The 26,442-nt window shown below is 37.7% G+C and overlaps 1 protein-coding gene and 1 pseudogene across 2 annotated transcripts in view; both read left to right on the forward strand.

The window, feature by feature from the left end:
* Positions 1 to 309: 309 nt before the first annotated feature.
* Positions 310 to 26,442, forward strand: part of MCCC1 (methylcrotonyl-CoA carboxylase subunit 1) — a gene marked incomplete at its 5' end in the record, with an annotated part of 49,080 nt that continues 22,947 nt past the window's right edge. Inside the window, 11 exons of the mRNA XM_084231736.1 lie at positions 310 to 398; positions 4,825 to 4,871; positions 6,048 to 6,184; positions 9,118 to 9,213; positions 14,177 to 14,298; positions 14,729 to 14,876; positions 14,961 to 15,082; positions 17,513 to 17,624; positions 19,208 to 19,289; positions 21,370 to 21,497; positions 24,617 to 24,800. Coding sequence (XP_084087862.1) covers positions 310 to 398; positions 4,825 to 4,871; positions 6,048 to 6,184; positions 9,118 to 9,213; positions 14,177 to 14,298; positions 14,729 to 14,876; positions 14,961 to 15,082; positions 17,513 to 17,624; positions 19,208 to 19,289; positions 21,370 to 21,497; positions 24,617 to 24,800 — 1,267 coding nt within the window. The remainder of the gene's footprint in view (positions 399 to 4,824; positions 4,872 to 6,047; positions 6,185 to 9,117; positions 9,214 to 14,176; positions 14,299 to 14,728; positions 14,877 to 14,960; positions 15,083 to 17,512; positions 17,625 to 19,207; positions 19,290 to 21,369; positions 21,498 to 24,616; positions 24,801 to 26,442) is intronic.
* LOC311169863 (large ribosomal subunit protein uL22-like) lies at positions 443 to 3,179 on the forward strand (annotated as a pseudogene). Its single transcript has 2 exons — positions 443 to 463; positions 2,640 to 3,179. The product of its transcript is annotated as a large ribosomal subunit protein uL22-like (transcript).

Consider the following 26,442-nt stretch of genomic DNA (forward strand, 5'->3'; position numbering starts at 1 on the left):
CTGGAAAAGAAGACTCAGGCCACCTCTCCCCCAGTAGGCGCCTTTTCCAAGAGGCGTGGGAGACCCGGGCCGCACCTCCGCGGGTCTGCGTCCCGCTCAGCCAATCACCGCTAGGAACGCCGTAGTCTGCTCTTTGATTGGTCCTGGCGGCGACGCCCCCAACAGCACCAGGAAGGGCCTATTACTTTGCTTTGACCTGGACGGTGGCCGGCAGAGGACAACAGCCTCGCGAAGCGGAGGCAAGGCTTTGCAAGGTGTGGGACGCAGCTGGTGTGCGCTGGGCTTGGAGAGCGGCGGGGCTTCAGGCAAATGGCAGCGGCCTCTGCAGCATCGGTGCTGCTGGTGGCGGCGGAGAGGAACCGGTGGCAGCGTGTCCCGAGCCTGCTGTTGACACCCAGGTAATGGTGGGAGCAGGGTGGTGGATCGATGTGCAGGGGCGGGGATGGAGGTGTGTGGGCGCGAGGTGAGAGGTACGGAGTCGGGAGAGGAGATGTCAGAAGAAAAGGACCCCCCAATTCTTTTCGGAGGGTTCTGCTTCAGTTTCGGCTTTGAGGCGGAGACCAGCGCACACCCAGCCCTTCCTCTTCTGCCTCCTTTCAAATTTGCGTACAAGAGCTTGTGACAAAACAGCTTCACAACCCAGTAAAAGGTGAATTCACGTTTTGTTAACGTGATTCATTCCAACATTGAAATCCACCCTTCAGCCCTCCTTTTGCCTCGCTAATCAGTTATGGGAGGGGGGAAGAGGGAGGAAGGGTGTGGAGCTGGAACTGCCAACTCCAAGTTCCTTCACCTCCTCCCTTATCCCTCCTCTTGCCACTGACATTTGCTTAGTTCCTAAGCCCCAGGGCAATCCCTGTGTGCGAGCAGTTTTAAGCCCAAAGGAGTCAACAACTTGCCTTTGTTAAACAAGTTGTAAGAGATGGAGCCAGGTCACCCTGAAACCTGTTCAGTTTCCCTATCCCCCAGTTCCTGAGAAAGACTCCTGGAATTCTTTTTCAATGTTGGAATGAATCAAGTTAACAAATGAATTCACCTTTTAGTGGGCTGTGAAGCTGTTTTGTCACAAGCTCTTGTATGCAAATTTGAAAGTTTGAGCAAAGCTATTGCTCACTCTCGATAACCTGACTCAGGAGCAGTTCAAATTTTGAGCTGTAAGCTTTGGTGACAGTGACTTTGAAGAAGCAGCCGTTTTACTGTTACACCTACCCAGGAATCTTATCAGAAACTTATCTGATAGAACAGATAATGAGTTAGAAAATGCCTTATAAAGTTCAGGGAAGATGATTTCCTCCTTGAAAATAAGAAAGTAAGGTCAGATGAATTGGAAAGGTGTAAGTAAGCAGCAGCCTTCTGATGAAATCATTTTGTTGGATTCAGGCGACAAAACTGTGGGTCTTCCCATCAACCCTTCATGACAGCAGCATCTACTTGAGTGTGTCAAGGCACTGAGTGTGTGGGGGTCTCTATGTAATCCTGCTGGCTGCATCTTTGCCCCAGAGAAATGCTAGTCTTGTTCAGTTAAATGCTTGTATACATAGTATTGATACCGGAATTGTCAGGCCTAGTCTCTCAGCCAGGAATGGATCCCAGGCTGCAGGGCAGCACTGAGCCCCGGCCACTAGACTCCCACGGGTTGGAGTCTCACAAAGCCGCAGCAGGGACTTTGCAGACGCTCAGGCAAGCAAGCAAGAAGAGGCAGGTCAGGTTTGTTTAGAAGAAAAAGTTTATTGAGGAGGAAAAGAGCAGAAATAAAGTGGGACTCCCAGGCCAGGGAACCAGGCCTGGGAGGGGCAAGGAAGCCAAAGTAGAGTCGTGTCTTAGGGAATATATGCCTTTTTTTCCCCCTCATTATTCTAAAGCTGCCCCAGTCTCTTTGTGATTGGTTAGTTCTCTGCTGTCTCACTTAATTTGCTACTGAGTGGGGATCTTCATATTCCTTATCTAACAGCTTTCTCTTTCCCCATTTGTTGCATCTTTAAATTTATGGCCCAGTCTTCTGGATGGGCATCCCTGCATTGGAGTTAAACAGCTGCCCTTCTAATGTGACCATAAATTAAACCACTCTCCATTTCTCCAATCTCCGCCTCCCTTTACCACCTGAAGGAAACCAGGACCAGCATTAACAATGTTGTCCTTGGTCCTGGCATGTTTGTTTTTCCTAATGGAATGGGTTACTTTCCCTTGCTTGTCCTTATCTCTGAAGCCTCCCTAAATTTTTCAGAGGTCCCCTCCTGCACTATCCCTAAAACTGCCTAATAACCCTAGCTTGCCCTGTCTCAGTATGTACATATTATACATATATCATTACATAGTATCTAATCTGCATTGTGCTTTTTAGGGCTTGTTATTTAGAGGATCTAAAGTGGTTAGTCCTTTACAACCATAGTTTTGCCAAGTCTTCCAGATATGCATAGAAAAGACTCAGGTGAAATTGCTTCTACAGTTTGATAGTTGCTCAGCTTATTCTTAGCTGACATCTAATGAACATTGTGTTTTTTTCCCCCCACGAATCTGGCCTGCTCTCTGTCAGCTCTTGGTTAAAGTTTCAGTGTTAATTTATTGCATTAGTAAATAAGACAGAACTTAAACATTGTTTAGCTCTCCTCCCATAACTGCCTTAGGTGATCTCAAAATAGTTTCACTATTCTCTTGGCCCAGGAAACCCTACAAAATTATGCCAGGCTAAAGGTTCAAACCTTCATGTTCATTTTAAGAACACTTGTGAAACTGCCCATGCTCTCAGGGCATACATGTACAAAAAGCCACCGAGTATCTGAAGGATGACGCTCCACAGAAGCAGTCTGTGCCATTCTGATGTTACCTTGGTGGCATCAGTAGGCCACACAGTGGTATTGAACAGAGTCAGTGGCCCAAAAAGAATACTGAATTTTGACTGCACCTGCTTTAAAATGCCAAATTCAGAAATGCTGAACTTAAGAGTTTAGATGTAGATTCTCTGGCTATTGAGCACATCAAGGTGAACAAAGCCCCCAAGATGCAGTACAGAATTTACAGAGTTCATGGTCAGGTTAACCCCTGCATGAGTTCTGCCTGCTACATCAAGACAATCCTTCCTGCAAAAAGAGCAGATTGTTCCTAAAATAGAAGAGGAGGTTGCACAGAAAAAAGAAATTGAAAAAGCAAAGAGTTATACCACAGAAATAATTTCAGAATAAAATAAATGCAAGTGAAAGTAAAAACAGAAAAAAAATTCTTAGTCCTTAATGAATTTTATCTTAAGACAACTCTAGTGATTTAGTCTCTCTGTTTCTCTGTTACTTATTAATGCAAGAACTCAGACTAAACTTGTATGCTTTTAAAACTGAAAAGTAGGGCCTCCCCAGTGGCGCAGCAGGTTGAGCACAGTGCTGTGAAGCTGTCCACAGCCTCTGCAGTGCGGGTTCAGTTCCCGGCCTGCTAGGGAGAGACCCTTGTGGTGCAGCAGAACTCTCCTGTCTTGCCCGCTGCTCCCCTCAGCAGTGTATTTTGGTCAGCCTGCCTGTTCTGTTCCCCGCTCTGTCTCTGGTGAACTCTCTCACCCTCTCACGCCTCTGGCCTGTACCCCAGTTCTTGTATAAAAAAAAAAAAAAAAAAAAAAACTGACAAGTATGGCAAAATCTTATTTCTTAGTAAGTTTTCTCATTAAGAGGTAATAATGAAAAAAATATTGAGAAATACTGACAAAAAGTGACTTTCTGGGGTTCCCAGCAGTCAGTGGGTAGGGACTCTTCTTGATCCCCACAGCCAACATTCTTCCTGCCATCCTTGTGTAGATATTTCCCTTTACTTCTCTGAGCTTCAGTGTTCAAACCTGATTTATCAAGGATTGATTCAATCAGTGCCTTTCAAAGTTTAGTTTGATCAGCATTTTAATAAAATGGAATCATATAGAAAGTATCCAAACATAAGAAAACCCTTGTGTGTGTACTTGGTTGTGAAGTCAAATATAGTTTTTACTTTGGGTTCTAGTAAAAAAAAATTGGGAAAAAATTAACTAGATGATCTTGAAATGCCTTGATTTTCTTTTTTTTTTTTAGGGAGAGAGATTTATTTTTATACAAGAACTGGGAGGTGCGGGAGGGTGAGAGGATTCACCAGAGATAGAATGGGGAGCAGAACAGGCAGACAGACCGAAAGCACTGGTGAGGGGAGCAGTGGGCGCAACAGGAGAGGACTGCCGTGCCATGTGGGAATCTCCCTGGCGGGCTGGGAATCAAACCAGTGCCCAAAGGCTATGGACAGCTTCACAGTGCTGCACTCAACTTGCTGCACCACCGGGGAGGCCCCGAAATGCCTTGATTTTCTACACATCTCTGGCTTGTGGTCATATGCCAACTTCAGGAATAAGCAGTTTAAGTGATTTATCCAAGAACATGTTGTACCTGGGGGAACAGCCAGAGCTGTAACTTTTGACTTCTATTGTTTAACTAAGGTCATATCTGGATTTAGTTTCAATTTTTTAAAAAGATTTATTTATGCATACAAGAGCTGGGGTAGATGCCAGAGGTGTGGGAGGTGAGATGATTCACCAGAGACAGAGCTGGGAACTGAACAGGCAGACTGATTGAAATACACTGCTGAGGGGAGCAGTGGGTGAGACAGGAGAGGTCTGCCACGCCATGTGGGTTGCTCCCTGGCCAGCTGGGGATCGAACTCTTGTTCCAGAGGCTGCAGATTGCTTCATAGTGCGGTGCTTAATCCCTTGCACCACCAGGGAGGCTGAGGTTTCAGATTTTTTTTTTAGTATAGTCTTTTGAAAGAACAATGGTGAATCTTACATATCCTGTTTAAATTATAATTCCATTTGGATTCATTTTTTAGGAGATGGACATGGAAGCAAAGAACCATGAAGTATGCAACAACCACAGGTACTAAGTCTTTGTTGCTACTTGGCTTTGATTGTGAACTAAGTAACTACTAATTAATGTTTACTCCCTTAATTTGTGTATCTTAGATTGAATGCTCATATACTTTTGAATTTTGGTCTTTTCATGATAATTTGCTCAGTAAATACTGAGTTATGGTTTTCACCTCTTTTATGTTCTTGCTTTTGAGTTTAAAATGTATAGAGAAATAACTGAGACATTTTTATTTATGCCCTCATCCCTGCCTATCTGACCCCATTAGTATTTTGACTTGGAAAAGCATGACAATGAATGGTGTCAGTGCTTTAAAACAGTCCTTTTAAGTAGCAGAATCTTTTTTTCAAATAAAATTTTACATGGAATTCCCAACTACAAAAACATATAAAAGTATAATTTTTAGTTGATTGTATGTAGCCTCTCCCCCCATACACATGCACGCATACTTATCCTAGTGACCCACGTCCTGTAACAACCCTTAGGCCTACAAATGTCAAAGAACATTTATATATGTGATGATGGAAGTATGTTTTATTATATAAATACAAAAGCATAACATAGCACCAATGCCAGGAACAGGCTCAATGCTTATTTATATTGCAAGAGCTGCATATCCCTATGTACTAAGTGATAGAGGCAGTGGGGCAGAGTTCTGGAGTGAAGCCAGTCTGGGTTCAAATCCTGGATCCATTATGTCTTTTAACTGTGTACTTTCCAGAAAGTATTGTCTCTTTCAGTCTTAGTTTCTTCTAAAAAATTAGATAATAATAGTATCTACTTTATAAGATTACTGTGAGGATTTAACTCCTCAGATTGAGTCTTTTTGAGGTCATGGGGCATACAAATTACTCACTTTTGTGAGTTATTAGTAACTGGGATGTTTGGGGGTTTTCTTTAGGTTTTATAATTTAATCTTTGGCATAACAGAGCATCTTTTCATTTTATTTTAAGTTGAAAACTGAGTAGTTTAAAGATTTTTGTTAATCAAAGTATCTTGAATTTCAGTGTGAAGAAAGCTGCAACTGTTTAATATTAATTAAAATGGTTATATTAGACTCTGCTATGCTGATGTTAGCAAAACAAGTGTTTATTGGTTGTTAACTGTCAGAAAATATTTATTTTTTATTCTCATTCCTTGTCCCCAGTAACATTTGTGTTTCATTTTCATGGTGTTTTAAACAGGACGAAACATCACTAAGGTCCTTATTGCAAACAGAGGTGAAATTGCCTGCAGGGTGATGCGAACAGCCAAGAAAATGGGTGTACAGTCTGTGGCTGTTTATAGTGAAGCTGACAGGAATTCCATGCATGTAGACATGGTACGTTGTTAAAACCTGGAAATCAAATGTTGTAAGTGATTGTATTTGTTTATTGTTAAGTCAGTTTTAGATCTTTATGTTGACATTTGTAGATGCTAATGTTATCTGTGTTTAAGTAGATAAGTTCAGAATCTCACTAGTACATTTTCCAGACATAATACCAGTTGAACTAAATAGTGTGCTTTGTTGTACAGTTGACTTATATCAAAGACTCTATCTCATCATGGGTTGGTGAAAACTGTTCACAGAATGTAAATGATCCCAAGCTCTCTTTCAGTGACACATGTCCAAATCCCTGATATACCAAGAGAAGGGAGAGGGTTCCAGTCTTAGCAATACTATTTACTGGTCACGGGATCTTAGACAAGTTATTTAATGTTTCTGAGCTTCAGCTTAACTGTGAAGTCATAACTGAAAGGGCCCTATTCCCCTGAGGTTGTGTTATCTATTAATACTAGTTACATATTTAAACACGAGACAGAGCCCAATTGTTGACCTTCTTAATGCCTGGAGCAATACTCCCAGCAACTGACATAAAATTCTTGGTGACCAGCTTCTCCTGGTTTTTCAGCACTGCCCAGCAAACCCATTGACTCTTACTTTTCTTTCTTATTCTGTTCCATGACTCAAACCTGTTTTACTCCATTCTCACCTTTAACTCTCCTTCTACCCACCTATTCTCAACATGTGATCTGATTTCACAGAAAAAGATAAAACTGAACTTCCTACCACAGTGTGCTTGCCTGTATTGTATCTTACCCTCATCCTTTCTTAGGCCTGTTGTATACCTGTGCTCTGACTCCTCTCACCTTTTAAAGAATCCTCCATATTTTCTTTTATCACTGTAGTCTCTCATTTCATCTACTCCTGTGACTTTGCTGAACTTCACCCTCCCATTTAGCTGAGACTTTATTTTGGGGATGATACATCCAACTGCTCACTCAACATCTATCTATAACTGGATGTATCACAAGTACCAAGCTAATCTGGCTGACTTGAACTCATGACCTGTCTTCTGTTCTAAACCTGCTTTTCTTACAGATTTACCCCACCTGGTAGATGGCAACACCATTGCTTATAAAAATAATGCCAGAGGTCTAGGAGACTTACAAGACTTTGAATATATCTTCCTCATTTTTCCCACTGTACAGCCTTTACCTCCCTCCATCTAGGTGAGCACCAAGTGCTAGTCCATTTCCCAAACACTTTTCATTCTTTCAGCTCTCTACCACTTGTACTTTAAGGGCAAAGTGAGTATCATTTCTTACCATTCAAATGCTATCTCCTCATACGAGGCCTTCCTCCTTCCACTCTTGACCCCTTCTCACATTTCCCAAAATGATAGTTTAAAATAAAAATTGTTACTCCTCTGCTTTAATGCTTTAAACTTTTTTTCTGATCCACCATACTAGTAATAGTTGAAAAAGACAAAAGGAAAGGTATTCAATATTGGTTAATGTGGTAAGAAATTAGTGTGTTGGTGGAAATGTGTTGGTGATATCATTTGAAGGAATAATTAATCAGGAATAACTAAAATTTCATGTTCTTTAATCCAGCTGTGCAAACATTCCTTTAGATCTCTCTCCAGAGACCTGTTTGTGCATATGTATGTACAAGTAGAAGCATGTACTGAATTGCTGCCCACTTTAATATTTGCTCTTACAACCTAAATGACTATGAAGAACTTCATGATTAAATGAACTATGATATCTCCATATTGTAGGTATTATGCAATTGTTATAAAAAATGGGGCATACATGTTTATATAAATTTGTATCAATAAATAGAAATATGGATGTGTGAAAATATGCCCAGGTTGATCATAGAGGTTCTATCTGAAAGGGGCTTGTGATGAGGGAGGGGGCAGTGTCAAAATGCTCCTTTGCCTTGGAGTATTATTCACATTCTCTAGATGAAGAATGGATTTGTGCTTTGTGGAATTACAAATTAAAAAATTCACTTGAAAAAACTGATGTGTTCCCTTGGTGAAAAAATCCAAGCCTTTTTTAACCAATCCCACAAGGTCTCTGAAATCTGTGCCCGCATCTGTCCAGCCAACATTGATCCCTGCCCTTTGCTTACTGTGCTCCAGTCACACAAACCTCCTTCATTTCTTCAAATGTACCAGGTTTCTTACCTCCTCAAGACCTTTTTTTCTGCCCCCCACCTCTATTCCCATTCCCAGCTCATCCCTCCCCCATTTGCCACGCCAAGTCCTGATCATTCTGCAGGTATACCTTCCTTCCCAGTCTTTCCCTGACTACCTTCAGTCTTCCTCTTATGTGCAATATATTCTTTGTTTTTCCTTCCTGGCCTTTGTCACAGTTACCATTAAGTGTATGAATCTACATTTGGTGTCTGTATCTCTCTCTAGACAGGGACATTCATTTTGCTTATTGTGATGCAGACAGTTCCAAGCCTCAACACACAATACATAGCAAGAATTCAGTAAGTCTTTGAATGAAGTTTTCTGTCTTCTTCAAGGGATGCTTATGGTTGTGTGAAAGTTTAAAAGGAACAGTATAAGATCATCCACAAATGTATAAAAGGAACATTGTCACCATACTCTAATTATATAAACTTCAGTAAGCTTAATTTTATTTTTTGCTATACATATCTATTTCTTGTCAAATTGCAAATTTTTGATCTTAAACACATTTAAGGTTATTGTTGCTAATAATGATACCATGACTAATGCCTATTATTTTCTCTTAAGGCACTTCAGTTTCACTTAAGTATGTGATTTATACATAAAAACAAGTATTGGCACTTTCTTCATGTAAATGATTCTAAGACTGACTTTGTAACATAGACGCTTCTCAATTCTTGAATTGTTTTTGGAGAGCCAGCATTTTATTTACACTAACAAAATGACCCTGAAGCAGTTCTATAGAGGATACTAGCTGTGTAGGTTTTTAATGTTTCTTAAACAGGCAGATGAAGCATATTCCATTGGCCCAGCTCCCTCACAGCAGAGTTACCTTTCTATGGAGAAAATCATTCAAGTGGCCAGAATTTCTGCTGCACAGGTAAGAGTCACGTAGTTGCAGATCTGAGACACTAAGGAGGGGAGGAGGAGGGTAGAGAGCAAAGGGTGTTTGAGGTGGGAGGAGAACGTGATGGAGTGTGGTAGAGGACTGTGAGGACTTGGTGTTGGGAAAACTATGTTGACCTCACCTGAGGGGAGAAATATTGTGAAAAAATAAACAAGGATGTTTGAAAAAAATCTATTTTAAAAAATAAAGAGGCCAAAGAGCTTAAAAAAAAAGTCATGATGAGATTTGTAATGCAAAAGGAAAAAGCTTTGTACAATTTAAGCAATATTATTTCTTAGTTACAGAAATCTTTTTCTAACTTTAGCCCTTCCCAAGATTTTTACATTTGATTATTGGGTTGTCAGTGTAAATCTTTTTCTTCTTGATTTCCCAGTCTTACTCTAAGGCCCCACTCCCTGGTTTTCTAATATCCTAGGCTCAAAACTTTGATGTTATTATATTATGTCTTTATCCTTCAAAATAAAAGAGAAACCAACTTGTATGGAATTTTTCTTTGAAATGTCTCTACAAGTAATTTATTTTAGTCACACAGCCAGATACTTTGACCTCTTATCTGGATTTCTGACTCTCGACTGTTTCTAAACAGTTCTCTCTATCGCTGTGTTCCTAAAACACTAGTTTTATTATTATCCTCTGACTTTCCCCTCAAGTAAATTTTTGGTGATTATAAGATAGAGTTCAAACTCTGAAGTCTGACGTTTAAAAACTTTCCAATACTTTTCAAAACATTTCATTTCTCATTGCTGGTTCTGTATTATAGAGCCATAAACTTTTCTCCATCTCCTTATACCATGTATATTTCTTCTCCTAAGCATTTGCTTATATTGTTCCACCGCCTGAAGTACTCTTCCTCCTTCTCTTAGCATTCATACATTTACTCTCTCAGCAAGCATTTACTTGTCTCCTACGTTGTGCCAGTTAAGCATAGAAACTGAGATGAACAGGATAGACACAGTTCCTACCCCCAAGTAGGTGAGACAGATAATATACCTCTAAATAAATATTTGATACAACTAAGAGTGTCATAAAGTTATAAGTGGTTGGAAGAAAGTAAAGCAGGATGGGGGATAAAGACTGGATAGGGTGCTGAATGGCTGCCTGCCCCCATTTGAATGTAGCTGGAGCCAGTCATGTGACCAAAGAGGGAGGATCACGCACAGGGGCTTGAAAACAAGCTTGGTGTTCAAGGAATAAAAGTGTTCAACGCGGAGGGAGGAAAGGCAGTGAGTGTCTGTCTCATTCTATATTCGGTCAGTAAAATTGAAATTCCATTAGATATTTCAACAGAGGGAATTTAATTTAGGAATTACTTCTACCAGCATTAGAGGGCTGGAGGAGGGACTTTTTGCAGCTGTTACTCAGATCTTTGTGGAGGGGCCTCCCCTGGCTGCAGGGGTATAATGAAGCTGATTCTGAGCATAACAAAAGAAGCGGAAGACTAACATTGTGCTGTCTAGCCTGAAGAATAGGGAAGCTTTTCTTGTTTGCACTTTACCCACAGTGACTCCTGCTGGCGGAACCTAACAGGAAGCCAACCCCAGGAAAGGTATTTTGAAGATCACCATCACAAAGACCAGTATGGAAGGTTGGGCTGGGAGCTAAAACCAGCTGTCACAGGAAGAAAACGGTAGGGCATGGTGAAGCAAAGAGAAGTGAAGGCAACCTCATTAGGGGCTTTACGGACCTACATTATTCCCCTTTTTAGAATCAACATTTCTGATCTGAATACCCTAGGCATTAATTTATACATGCAGATATTTAAAGCATTTCACACTAAGTAGCTAATGGATTTTAAGCTGGGGAGTGTGAGGTGATTAGATTTATATTTTAATAAGATCATCATGGCTGCTGGTGGCTATGGATAGTGGGGAGGGGCAAAGATGGGACTAAATCAAAGAAAGCTCGAAGAGTAATTAGGAGTTTACTACAGTAGACTTACCCTTCACTGCTACCTGCATTCTTGCTTCATAAAATCTTTCATGTCTCCTCCAGTCATGTTGAGGTCTCCCTTTAGCTATTGATTTGCTGTTCCAGTCATTTTTGCAGTTAGCTTTTGTCAGGGTACAATTTATTAAAGTTAAAAATTAAGCCCCCACTACTTGCCCAGAAGGCAGGTTTGGGAGGCTGAAATAGATAAGGGAATTGATAAGTCTGCCTTGGGGATAAGGCCATAAAACTCACCACTATGACCAGAAAAACCAACCCAGCTCTAGGAATGCAGAAGCAGAGGCTAGAACCTGTTCCTGTGTCAAGGACCTGCTCTTGCTGGGAAAAGGTAGTAGTAAACCCTGGCTGCAGATTGGAATGACCTGAGGAGCCTTGTAACGCTAATGAAATTAGTGGCTTAAGGCAAGGGCCTAGAGTAACCTGGAAGGGAGTATAAAGGGATTTTCTGGAATGCAGTTGATGTTTTGTTTCTTTACCCTATTGCTGGCCACACAGGTGCATTCAGTTTATGAAAATTGTGTTGTCTGTAACAGTTATACACTTATGATGTGCAATTGTCTGTGTGTATATTATTCCTTAGTGAAAAGTTAAAAAAAAAGTTTGCCCAGGCCTCAGCCCCTCAATTATCTGGATTAGCTAAAAGCATGAATATTGTATGAAAGTGATCCACTTTCTTTTAATGTGCCATCAGGAATGAATAACTTTATTGCAGCTATTTTGAAATCACTGACAAGTAACTTTAATGAGTATAGCAAGTTATTAACTAAATTCTGGTTATCCATATGGTTGACCAAAAGGAAATCCATTTGTCTCAAGTATCAAAGGTATGGTAGGAAAGTATTAGTAGTAATACTTTAAGGATACCACTTGTTCATTCACCAAAGAAAGGAAGCATCTCATTTCTGTTTGAAGGCAGTCAACAAGAACTTTTGATCTCTTCATATGTGTAAAGAAGCACAGGGCAGAATAGGTACAAACTAATGAAAAAAATTATTTGGCAAAGAAGAGTAGGAGATAGCAGTTGTCTATCTTTACTCTTAAAAACATGTTAATACTATGGCCTGAACCATCTAAATAGGCATGCGATCCTGTGACCCAACAAAGTGAATTGGTAGCTAAATATCAATATATGCTTGATGATAAGGAAATTAGCCTTCTAGTGATAGTAGAATTTTTTTTTCCTTTTAACTCATTTATATGCTCAAGAGTGCTCTGATTAGGATATATCAAATTGTTCTTACAAAGAAAAATTAAACTTCTTGAGGCCATTCCTAGAATGTATGATTGAACTTTATTTTTATTAGAAGCTAGCTGCTTTTCTTTTTAGTTATGAATGGAGAGCATTTAATTTATCATAGTTTTAGTGAATGAAATGATACATTATTTATATGAATAGATATACATATATTTATATGAATATATAAATGCATAATGTATTTATGTGAATATATATGAATAAATATAAATATTAAGAAGGGAGGCTAGCAACAAATACTTTGAAATTGAAATTAAGGAAACAGTTACATTCAAGTAACATCAATAAAAATCTAATGCTTAATAGTAAAGCTGGCAAAAGCGGATCAAAACCTATGTATTGGAAACTAAAACAAGGAAAAAACCAAGAAAGGCATAAGCAAATTGATACATCTGTATCATTGGAAGAATCAATATTAAGATGGCAGTTCTTTCCAAATCTATAGATTTAACAATGTGGTCTTTATCTAAATACCAATAGATTTTTTTTGTTGCTATTGACAACTTGATCCTAAAATTGTTACAAGATATAGGGTACAATGCTCAGCAACCTGATTTAAAAATAGTTAACATTCATCAAACACTTAAACATTAAAGGACTCTGGAAAGATTTAAATTAAAAAATTCTATTCTGTGGCTTAATAAAATAAATTTAAAATAAATAAAAATTGAAGCAGTAAGCTTCAGATGTCGAAAAAGTTTGCCTTTTTACAGTCTCTTGCTTATGTACATACTGAACTATTATTCTAGCAGTACAGAAATTCTGTCAATGCTATTGAACTGGGAGCAAGAGTTGCTTCTTTCCTCTTTAAAATATCTACACCTAGTCTGCTTTTTGCTTTCCTCTCCCTTTTTCAGGTATTTTTTTCTTCATTTTATTATAAATAGTGCTATAATGAACATCTGTGTATATGAATATTTATATTTCTCTCTGACTTTTTTTTTTTTTAAAGATTTATTTATTTATTTATTTATACATGCACTGGGTACAGTCAGAAGCGCGGGAGGGTGAGAGAATTCACCAGAGCCAGAGTGGGAAACAGAACGGGCAGACCTCTCCTGACTCACCCGCTGCTCCCCTTAGCAGTGTATTTCAGTCAATCCTCCTGTTCTGTTCCCCACTCTGTCTCTGGTGGATCATCTCACCCCACCACCCCACCGCTGGTCTGTACTCCAGTTCTTGTATGTATAAATAAATCTTTTAAAATAATACTGAATGAAATAAGCTGACAAAGGACAAGTATCGTATAATTCCACTTATATCAGGTACTTGGATTAGGCACGTTCATAGAGACAGAAAGTTAAATAGAGATTACCAGGAAATGAGGAATTACTATTTGATGAATACACCTTCTGTTTGTGATGATGAAAACATTCTGGAAATGAGTGACAGTGATGGTTGCACAACATTGTGAATGGACTTAATGCCACAAATTGTACACTTAACAGTGGATAAAGTGATACTATATATATATTTATATATACGCACACATATATACACACACACATATATTACCATAGTGAAAGAAGTACAGATTCTTCTGGTTCAGGTAAGTCTTCAGAACTTAAATATAAATGTTTTAAACATCTCTTTGGAAACAGATTTTGATAGAAACAGAGTGCTTATTACCAGCTTAAAGAGAGGCCTTAAAGAGAGGCAGAGGAAAATATTGCCTGCATTAGAGTTAGCCAGTGGACACTAGAGGAAGTTTATCCTTTCATTTCTCACTTCTAGGCTATCCACCCAGGTTATGGTTTCCTTTCAGAAAACATGGAATTTGCTGAACTATGTAAGCAGGAAGGCATTATTTTTATAGGTCCTCCTTCATCTGCTATTAGAGACATGGGGATAAAGAGGTGAGTTTACATCTTTTTAAATATAATCATATTAAAAAGATCAATTGAAATGATTTATTTTACCTATAATAGACAAAGTAATTATACCATCTTGTTATTTACCTAACACTTCAGTGGTTAACAAAAATACTCAACTATTTCTAGTAATTTATTAACTTTTTGGGATTAATTAGCTGTTTCTAATCAACATAAATAGCAAGGTGGAACGAACTACCACATGGAAAACTGGATGGAGGAATACTAACTAGTAGACATTTTTATATTAGTATTTGTTGTCTTAGACTGTAGTTCTTTATCTATGGGATGCTATATTTTGAAAGTTCTATTGTATTTTACAAAAACAATGGACTGTGTTTATGCTTCTCTTCTATGAAATAATTCATAGAATTGGGGCATCTTCTGGGTTTGTTTGTTTGTTTTTATTTTACAGCACCTCCAAATCCATAATGGCTGCTGCTGGGGTACCCATTGTGGAAGGTTATCATGGTGAAGACCAATCAGACCAATGCCTGAAAGAGCATGCTGGAAGGATTGGTTACCCAGTTATGATTAAAGCAGTCCGTGGTGGTGGAGGAAAAGTAAGCTTGGTATCCTCAGGTTTTCCTTTTAAGACTAATCTTTGTTCAATTTCTTTTTGTAAGACAATTCTCTTTCTATCTTAGGGTATGAGGATCGTTAGATCTGAAAATGAATTTCAAGAGCAGTTAGAAGCAGCTCGCAGAGAAGCTAAGAAGTCTTTCAATGATGATGCGATGCTGATTGAGAAGTTTGTGGATACACCCAGGTGGGTTTGGCTTTTTTTCTGACTCAGATTTTTAAAACTAAATTATGAAAGAAATGCGTGCACATTATATAGAATATGAATCCTAGGAGTATAGAAACACATTAAGTTTCCTAATCCCATCCCCTGATTATAGTATGGTAGACATTCTTCCAGGCATTTTCTTTCAGAACCTGGAGTCCCTGCTCTAATGTCGCCTGCCTTGCGGTAACTAAAAGATAAAGGACAGTTAGTGGAAATGGTAGAATTTCACAATTAGAATTTGAAAAACAAAACAGTTGGCTCTGATATTCCAGTTTGAAAGTTGTGACTCACATTTGAAAAGCAAGTAAAGAGCTGAACAGAATGAAAGCCAATGACTTTTATATCCATCAGAGAAACAAGACTGCAGGGTGAACCACCACCCCGAAATCTGATGGGTATGTGAATACAGCAAATCATAGCTGAGATCACTTCACCTGGAACAGAAGCTACAGATTGCATAAACTGATAGGAACATTTAGGAAATTTTCAGATTACTGCAGGTTAAGTGTTGACTAGCACAACAGTGAGAAACATCTTGGGGCCCAACATTAGGGAACTCCCCCCAAATTTTCATGGATTTTTATTTCCAGGAACCCTACCAGGTTCTCACAGAAAAGATCTGAGAAAAAAATTGGAACAGGAAGTGGAAAAAATAACTATTTCTAAAGTGTAGGGACCATGGATGGAGCTAGAAGGGATCATGCTCAGTGAAATAAGTCAGAAAGAAAAAGAAAAATACCGGATGGTATCACTCATAACAGGAATTCAGAAAACCTAAATAAGGGACCAGGTAAAAGACTAATTATAATAAAGTAGAAATCAAAATCAGCAAGTAACTATAAACTAGAAACACGCTATAGGGGTGGTGGTGGTGGTGGTGGTGGTGCTGATGGAGGGAGTAGGATCAAAAGAAGGGGGGGTGGGAATTGTATGGGGTCTATAACCAAGATGAAAATGCATACATTGTGCAAAAATGAAAAATGATGTAAGAATTATATAAAATATAAAAATATAAATAAAAAGTTAAAAAAATACAGGGTAATAGTTAAAAAAAGTTTCTTCTCTATTTGACAATGTTTATTTTTATTTTTATTTTTTTTAAAGATTTATTTATTTATTTATACAAGAACCGGGGCCAGATTCGTGGGAGGGTAAGAGGATTCACCAGACACAGCATGGGGAACAGAACAGGCAGACTGACGGAACACACTGCTGAGGGGAGCAGCAGGCGAGACAGGAGAGGTTTGACACACCATGTGGGACCCTCACCGGCTGGCCGGGATCGAACCGGTGCTGCAGAGGCTGCAGACAGTTTCACAGCGCGGTGCTCAACCGCCTGCGCCACCAGGGGAGGCCCCAATGTTTATTTTTAAAAATAAAGAGAAAAATTATTTGCTGATCACTGATTTCTAAAACACTCACATATGAACATATATATGGATATGTGAGTGTATAGTGTGAACCTGAGAAAGTATCCTTCGTGTTTACCAAATGATCTGTGTTAGTCTTATTTTCATGTTTTGTGCATTTACCCTTAATATGATTTCTCATAATTTTACTATCAATACTCAACATTAAAGTACCTTTTTAGGGCCTCTCTGGTGGCACAGGGGCTTAAGTCTCAGCAGTTATGTCTCTATGAAGCTATCTGCAGTCACTGCAGCACGAGTTCAATCCCCAGCCAGGGAGCTACCCACATGCACTGCAGATCTCTCCTGTCTTGCCCACTGCTCCCCTCAGTGTATTTCAGTAGATACACCTGTTCTGCTCCCCACTCTCTCTGGTGAATCTTCTTATCCCCCAACCCCTCACACCTCTGGCCTACACCCCAGCTCTTGAAAGCATAAATAAATAAATCTTTAAAAAATAAATAAATAATGCTTTTTAAAATACTTTTTAAATTTATGATTAAAGATAATATATCCTTTTGAGTATATATAATTTTCTAACTGCAACAGTTTATAAAAACTGAATATAAGAGTTGATTTAAAAGAAATCTGCCTAAAGTTTTTATTGACTTTTTGAGCATATATGTGATGCAGCTGTAATTGACATTTTGGTGTTCTCAAATTTACACGCTTTCCGATGACAATTTGTACATTTTGTGACCTACCCCTATTTTGATGTCATAGTCTCATATTTTCTGTCTTTTCTCCCAGCCCATTCATATATAATTTTTCACTTTAGTGGTCAACCATAAATGGAAATTTTTCATTGATTTTTTTTTATCCGATTGACTCTAGTTCTATTTCTAAATTCATATCCTCTATTCTGAGGTCAAAATATCACTTCTTAGCTAAAATAAAAATAGAGGAATTCTGGCCACCTTGGCCAACAGTTTGGCTTCATGAATATAATATTTGTCACCCTTAATGAAGTATATTAACATGTGCATTTGCTTTTAAATAGGCATGTAGAAGTTCAGGTGTTTGGTGACCACCATGGAAATGCTGTGTACTTGTTTGAAAGAGACTGTAGCGTACAGAGGAGACATCAGAAAATCATTGAGGAAGCCCCAGGGGTAAGGAAATTGTAAACAAATTTGTGGGTTTCTCTATAATATAAACCTTAGTCACTCTGATTTTCACATTAGAAATCTGTGACACTAGGGGCCTCCTTGGTAGTGCAAGGGGTTAAGCACTGCACTATGAAGCAATCCACAGCCTCTGCAGCTCGAGTTCGATCCCTGGCCAGCCAGAGAGAAACCCACTGGTGAAGCAGACCTCCTGTCTCGCCCGCTGCTCCCCTCAGCAGTGTATTTCAGTCAGTCTGCCTGTTCTGTTCCCCACTTTGTCTCTGGTGAATCCTCTCACCCCACTGCATCTCTGGCCTGTACCCCAGCTCTTGTATGCATAAATAAATAAATTTTAAAAAAAAAATTAAAAAAAGAAATCTGTGAAACTAAATGTCTACCCCTAAGTCCGCTGGACAGACACTTCCCAATAGTAATATAATGTAAACATCCAATGCAGTGTTGGGGATGGGGGTGAGGGGGCTCCTGTTCTTAGACTACCATCCAGAGGACGCAACAGGGCCATGTTCCTTCTGCTTGGTATTGAGGAAAGTCTCCTCTTACCCAAGTATCAGGCTTATCGTGAGTAGCTGTATAGTGTTTCCATGTAGATTTTAAATTGTAATTAACTAGAAAGTTTAAGACACGGAATGGTTTGATTAATGGAATGTAATTTTTATGAAGAAGTTTCTCTCATTTTAACTGTAGTTTAAGATGTTTCCAAAATACAGTAGTCATCTTCCTATCTTAAAAGTTCTGTTGTGAAGAGAGATTTACTCCTGTTTGTTAACTTTTGCCCCCCTTAGGATTATTTACATGCCTAGGAGCCTACCTCTTGATTGATTTAAGATGTTATCTAGGTCAAGGCCTACCCCTCAGATTAAAGATTTTAAGATTTACATTTCTCTGGAGCCTGTAATGCTATAGAAATCTTTCTTGTCTGAAGTTACATAATTGGTTTTTTTCAATATGTATTTCTAAAAGGTCAGGAATCTGAGGTTTCTGGTTAATCACTATTCAAAACTTAATTTCTGTTGCAGTATATATTAAATCATTTGAAGTTAATGTGAACAATAATTTCAGTAAAGTCTTATTTTCAAGCAGTGATGGCTTATATATATGTGTATATATATATATGTAGAGCAGTGTTTTAAAATGTTAGAAGCCTTGCCTACCTTTTTTTTTTTAATTAACCTTTCTTGTTTACTTCAAATCTCAAGGTTTACCATTATTCCAAGATCATTCTTGGACACGTGACCCAGGGTATCAACTTGAAACAAAAGTTTCAAAGTTTTCATATTAATATATATAATTTCAAATGACTGTAATGCTTGAAAGCTGATATTGTAGATAGGGATAGAGATATGTCACTATACTGAGTTTTTTTCTGAAATGTGTAGAAATTATTAGAGCCATCAAACTTGGATACAGTCACAAACTGGTATATCTTGAAATGTATAACATTAGGTTTTTTTCTCTCTTTAATTATTTCTTTATGCAATATTTGATACATGGAAATGTAATATTCAATCTTAATGGAAAGTTTAATAGGGTAAGATAATAATGGGATTTACTTTAATTATTTTTTCTAGCCTGGTATTAAACCTGAAGTAAGAAAAAAACTCGGTGAAGCTGCAGTCAAAGCTGCCAAAGCAGTAAACTATGTTGGAGCAGGTATGTTGAGATTTGCTTTAATGGTGCACGGGTGCCTTGGGGAAGGGAATTCTATGGGGACTCAACTTGAGGGGGTGAGGGGAAGCAAATATTGTTTTAAAAAAAATTAAAAAAAAAAAAAAAAGATTCCCTTTAATGAAAGAAAGGAAATAATCATTTACTTGTGTTTCAGAAGTCAAAAGAACATAACTTTTGAATCATTGACTTTCAGTCTTTGACCAAATTCACTTTAAGAAATATATTTTTCATTGAAATTGACTATGTATGCATTAATGTTTGTGCTTATATACATTTGAAAAATACATTTCACTAAGTCCTAATTATGTGTAATGCTGTTTTGATATTTTCTATCCTATTTTAAAAATCACTGAAAATTTTTTTAACAAATTTATATACTTTCATTTTCTAGAGCAGTTTTAGATCACAGCAAAACAGCAGAAGTAGTTTCCACATACCCCAGCCCTTCACCCACACAGCCTCCTCTACTACAAACATCCCCAACAGAGTGTACATTTGTTACAATTGACAAACCTACACTAATATATATATAATTATCACACAGAAAGCATAGTTCATATCTGGGCTCAATCTTGGTGTTGTACATGCTAGGAGTCTGGACAATGTAAATTATACATATCCACCATTATAGTATCATAAAGAGTACTTTGTCCTAAACATCCTCTGTGGCTTGCTCTTCATCCTTCCCTCTCCTCTTCATCCTTCAAGACAGTATATCATGAAGGCATATGGTGTCAGTCTTCAGAAAGTTTTTCTTTAAAATTGAACTGGCTATTCTGGGTAATTTTGTCCCTCCACATAGACTTTACTGAGTCTTCCTACCCATGACTTTAGTCCTTAATATCTTTCCATTTATTTAATTCTTTTACTTCCTTCATCAGGATTTTGTAGTTTCCATATATGGATTTATACCTACTTCATTTTTGGAGTGTTAATGTAAATGGTTTTGTGTTTTTAATTTCAAATTCCACTTGTTTCTCACTAGTATAGAGGAAAACGATTTACTCATATATTAACCTCATGTTTTGAGACCTTGATGTAACCATTTATTAGTTGCAGGGGGTGGTTGATTCTTTCAGGTGTTCTGAGCAAGTCATTTATGAGCAAGTCATTTATGACCACAGACAGTTTTATTTCTTTCTTTTATGTGTATATTCATGTCTTACTGCATTCACTAGGCTTTCCAACTGCTTTTTTTTTTTGTGATTCTTGTATTGTCTTTAATCTATTGATCTAATGAATTGCATTAATTGTTTTTCAAATATTGGACCAGCCTTGTATACTTGGGATAAATCCCACTTGATTATGGTGTATACTTCTTTTTATACATTGTTGGATTCAATTTGTAAATATTTTATTAAGGATTTTTAAAATCTTTGTTCATAAGGATTATTGGCCTGCAGTTGTCTTTTCTTCTATAATATTTATAAGGTAATGCCTTTGTTTGGCTTTGGTATTAGGGTGGGAGCAAGTCCTTCAAGCTGAAACAATACTTTGATAGAGAATTTTATACTGTCTAATAGAATGCCAGTAGATAGGTATTCACATAAGCTTTAGTTACTATGCAATCTTTCAGTGGGTCACCAGTAAAATAATTTTTAAAGTAAGCTTCCAAAAGCCCACAGTTAGAGAGAGAGAGAGAGTGTGTGTGTGTGTGTGTGTGTGCTTGTGTATATGGAAAGGGGTTGCATTTTTCACCACAGGGTTAGAGTGAGATGAGTGAGATGGGAAGTTGAAGTATGAGATTTCCAGGGATATTGGTGTGCTGAAGTATGACACAGGGTCCAAGTATGGTCTCAACTGCCACAACAGCTAAGACTGGTTTCATAACTTGGGCTTGCCATTTGCTTAAAATCGCAATTATCCTTTCTGTGTCTATTTCATGTGACTCCTTATTTTGACTAAGGCTCATTTGCTGCTGCAAAATGTGAAATGTCTTCATGAAATGCAAAGTGTTTACTAATGAATGAAGGCAGCAGAGATAAGTGATATGTCATGGAGGATTTTGATATGCTTCTGATTAAATGCCATTGAAATGTGATCATTGCATTTTACCTTTTAGGAACTGTGGAGTTTATTATGGACTCAAAGCACAATTTTTACTTCATGGAGATGAATACGAGACTGCAAGTGGAACATCCTATTACTGAGATGATCACAGGAACTGACTTGGTGGAGTGGCAACTTAGGGTAGGAATATATATATTTTGTTAAAGATCTGTCTTGAGAATATGTTACTTTCTTGCCTCTTAAAAGAAGAAACTGTTTTGGACCTAGGTTGAATTCTAGGTGGTTGTGATGAGTCCAGGAAAATGAGAGGTTAAAGTGACATTACATTTGATGCTATGACGGTATTGTCACTCTCTGGACTTAGATTCCTAATTTGCCACTTGCTACCATTTCCCCTTAGACAGGGGCAGCCAGTGAGCATGTGAGCCACACTGAGGCTTCGTTGTGACCATATTGTCCCAGCACTAAAACCTTGTGATCTGCATGAGAACACCGCATTCTAGCCAGGCCATAATAGATTTTAGAGGCAGGATATTTACTTGCCAAGATGAAATACCCTAAGGTAGGACTGGGTATAAAGAACCAAGGAAATGGTCTTGATTAATAGAGTGGTCCAGATGCAAATGCTGACTTACAAACTGTTGCTGGTCCATAGGGAGATAGTATAGCCATTCAAAGTAATTGTTGGAAAATTTTCTGAGCTTTTTTGACATTGCAATGACATGTCTACTGTTCTTTTTCAAAAATATAAACCCATAACTGTTCCTTTATTTAGTTTGAGAAACTCTGACCTGAACCAGAGTTTCAGACAGAATATTTCTTCAAATATTAATAATAAAAGCTTAGTCTGTTTTTGTCCTTTATTGAAGCAATAGATTTTCACCTTAGCCTTTTTTGCTCTTTTAATATGAAAAAAAAATTAACTAGTGTGAACATTCTTGATCTTTGTAGAGTTCTTAGGGTTCTTTACATGTCCTGACTCTTTGTTGTTTTTTCCATGCTATGATACTAAAGTTTTGATTATCTTGATAATTGTGTTTTTTCAGAACTTCTGTAATATGTAATACTACAGTTTATGTAATATATAATATGAAATATGTCTCTCTTGCTGATTCGTTGGGAGTGATTGGTGGTTTTCATTGAGTAAAAAAATTCTTCTGGACCGCTAGATCTTTGGGTATAGGATACCCAATGAACCAGGCTAATGAACCAGCCATATCAAACTAGTAAGTGTTAGGAAAACTGTAGTAGATTTAGAAAGTTCTGGAAAGATTGCTTATGTTTCCAGAATTCAAGGAAAGACAGATTTTTTTTTTTTTCTGAAGCAGTAACCCAAGAGAATCCAGAGTCTTGAAATCATGGAGGATTAAGGATTCCTATGTATTAAGAAAAAGGTTTAGATACTAAGGGAGCAGGCAGACCTTTATTTCTGCAACTCAAGAAATTGTAAGAACTTTGATGGCTCTTTAGAAAGAGAAGTGGGCCTTTATACTTTGGGAAGGAATTCTGAGTTTAGGGACACTGCTGGCTTGGTTTATAGAGTTCAAGGCACTTTGGACCCTGTTTTTGAAGCAGGGGAAAAGAAGGGAACTTAACATTTGGTGATTCAAGAGTTCAAGTTTCAGCACTTGCCTCTATAGTCAAAGTTTTTCTAGAATGAGGATATAATGAATATATAATCCAGGCTGCAGATGCAGATGATGAGTAGTGTTCAGGGAGAAGTGATGAAAGAATCCAAAGTGAAGGGGTTCCAATGAGTCACTGTCTAAGCCGGATAGAAGTCAGATGGCATGGACTGCATACCCAGAGGCATGGTTGGGGCCAGTCATTTCTGGGCTTAGCCAACTTCAGAGGAAAATAGATAGGAAAGGTAAGCCAAGTAGAAATGGCTATCTAGTCAGATACAAGATCACATTTTAGAATATGGAACTTAGAATATAAAACAAATATGGAATTCTTTATTAAAACATTAGAGTATTTTATAAAAGACAAGAATGAAATGATAATAGCTAACACTAATATAGTGCTTCTTATATGCCAGATACCCTTCTTTGAAGCATCCAGGGTTATAAACTTGCTCAGTACCCTATACAGAGTAAATATGGAGACAGAAAATTTGAACCCAGGCAATGTGGGTACAAAGTCTGAGTTTTGAAACAATATGCCATAAAGGTATTCGATTTAGTCCTTTGTCCTCTCATTCTTAACTGCTGTAGTTCCTGATACATTTAAAGTGACAAAACCTTAGTTTGTTTTATGTTAACCTGTTTACTTAATGTTGTTTTCCCTGTATCTTTTGCTTTCTCAGGTTGTAATTTTCTCATCTTGGAGGAAAATTTAAGGGGAGAGTAAAGAGAGAGAGAGAGAGAGAGTGGCAGCATGTCCTCCAATAGCCTTTTCCAAATCATACTAGCTGAAGAGAGAGGTTTGTTGTATTGGTACTTGATAGCAAAAATAATAATAGTAGTAGTAGTAATGATAAGCAGCAGTGCAGTGATCACCTGTTTATAGTCTAGTATCATGCAATACACATAAACATAATAAAATTAAAAAATCATCTTCCCCTTTCTTCACTCACTTGTTCATAAAGATTACAAAGATGACTAATGCCACACTTTAGCCAAAGCTGTGGATGTGTCCTATACACCAACTAATTTTTTGTGGTTGTAAAAGTTATTTATATATGCATACAAGAATGGGGGTATAAGCCAGAGGTGCAGGGGGTGAGAGGATTCACCAGAGAGAGCAGGGAGCAAAACAGGTGTATCTACTGAAATATACTGCTGAGGGGAGCAGCTGGTGAGGCAGGAGAGGTCTGCTGTGCCATGTGGGTTGCTTCTTGGCCGGGGATGGAACTTGTGCTGCAGTGTCTGGTGACAGTTTGATATTGCTGTCTTTAAAACCCCTGCGCCACCAGGGAGGCCCCACCAACTAATACATTTCTATTAAAAAAAAGATTGATTTAATGTTTTAAAGGAAAACTGAGTCTATCTTGCTGGTGAGAAATTTTAGTTTCAGTTACATACCAAAAAACACTGGTTTTTATATTTATAATTTAGTTATCAGCTTGCCTACTCTCTCTCTTTAAAAACTATTGAAATCATACATCATTTCAAGCTGCATCTGCTTTTAAATCTGTTTCTGCTTTTGCTCAACACTCACGTGGGTAGATAAAACAATCGTTTTTATTTGGCTTTATCATAAGGTCCAAATATATATTTTATGTAGACAAGACAAGACCAGAGTCTCGTGGCTGTTATAAGGTGGATTTTCATAAGAAGCACATATTCTTTTACCAGATTGCAGCTGGAGAGAAGATTCCTCTGAGCCAGGATGAAATAACTTTGAAGGGTCATGCCTTTGAAGCTCGAATATATGCAGAAGATCCTGACAATAACTTCATGCCAGGAGCTGGACCATTAGTGCATCTCTCTACCCCTCCAGCAGACCTTTCCACTAGGATTGAAACTGGAGTACGGCAAGGTAGAGTGAAGGAAAACAAAAAGTCTCAGTATTTTTGAATTTTTAGTGCATTCTTATTTTTGGACACGATCTTTTTCTTGTGTCTTGTGGAAATGTCGAGTTTGTTTTAACATAAAGACTTTAATTGATTTCTTGGTCATTTTTTCCTTCTGGAATAATATTTTTTTTTTAAGAATAGCTTGTAATGGTCTCACTCATAGCAGGAATTTAGAAAACCTAAATAAGAGACCAGGAAAAAGACTAATCAATATACAGTAAAAATCAAAATCAACAAGCACTATAAACCAGAGACACACTATGGGGGTGGGAGGAGGGAGGGGCGGGGAAAGGAAGTACTAGAGTCAAAATAAGGGGGGAGATGCAATTATATGGGGAATATAACCAAAATGAAAATGCATACATTGTGCAAAGATGAAAAAAGATGTAAGAATTACATAAAATAAAATAAATTAAATTAAAAAAAGAATAGCTTGTAATTTTAAACAATACATTCTTGTTTGAAATACAGTGGTACTTGGTCAAACCTAAAGAAAAATATTTCATGTGTACTGTTTTATTTTTTTATTTTGCCGGGTTAAAAAAATGATTTAAGGTGACTGATGTCTGCTATATCCAGGCATTCTACCTTCAAGTCAAACTGGAGAATTAGACATAAACTTGGTACAAAATAAACTGTAATAAAAGAAGGAAAAAAAAAACCACCCAAAACTGTAGAAGAGCCATCACAGATCAGCATATGATTAATAACAGTAGTCATAACTCATAACCCCACTTACTATATATAGGCCATGTTCTAGGTGTTGTGTCTATATGGACTCCTTTAACCTTGAGAACTACCCTATGGGTATTATGTAAGTTTTGGGTGTATATATTATGTATATACTTCATCATGATTCCCACCAAAAGTCTTATTTCTATCCACCACCATAGAATTTACTCCCTTTGCCTATTATACCCAGCCTATAACACTTTTCCCCTCTGGTAACCACCAGCCTGTTCTCTCTATCTATGTATTTGCTTATTTTCATTTGCTTTGCTTCTTTATATTCCAATGAGTGAAATCATATGGCATTTGTCTTTCTCAATCTGAATTATTGCAGTTAGCATACTATCTTCAAGTTCCATCCATGTTCTCATAAATGGCAAGGATTTATCTTTTTTTAAATAGTCAAGTAGCATTCTGCTGTGTAAGTTTAGTGCATCTTTTCTCCCCATTCATCTGTTCCAGGACATTTAGATTATTTACATTTATCTTGGTTATTGTGAAAAATCCTGCAATGAAAACAGGGGTAAAAATATCTTTTCAAATTATTGTTTTCATGTTCTTCAGATAAATAACCAGAGGTGGAAGAGTTAAATTATATGGTATTTCTATTCTTAATTTTTTAAGGAATCTCCAAACTATTTTCCACAGTGGCTATTCCAGTTTGCATTCCCACCAGCATTATATGAAGCTTCCCATTTCTCTGCATTTTTGCCAACACTTGTTTATCTTTTCCATAATGGCCATTCTAACAAGTTTGACCACCCTGATTTTTTTTTTATTTTTTTTTTAAGATTTATTTATACAAGCACTGGGTACAGTCAGAAGCACGGGAGGGTGAGAGAATTCACCAGAGCCAAAGCAGGGAACAGAACAGGC

This window comes from Talpa europaea, assembly GCF_964194135.1.
Source record: "Talpa europaea genome assembly, chromosome: 4".
Classification (NCBI taxonomy): Eukaryota; Metazoa; Chordata; class Mammalia; order Eulipotyphla; family Talpidae; genus Talpa; species Talpa europaea.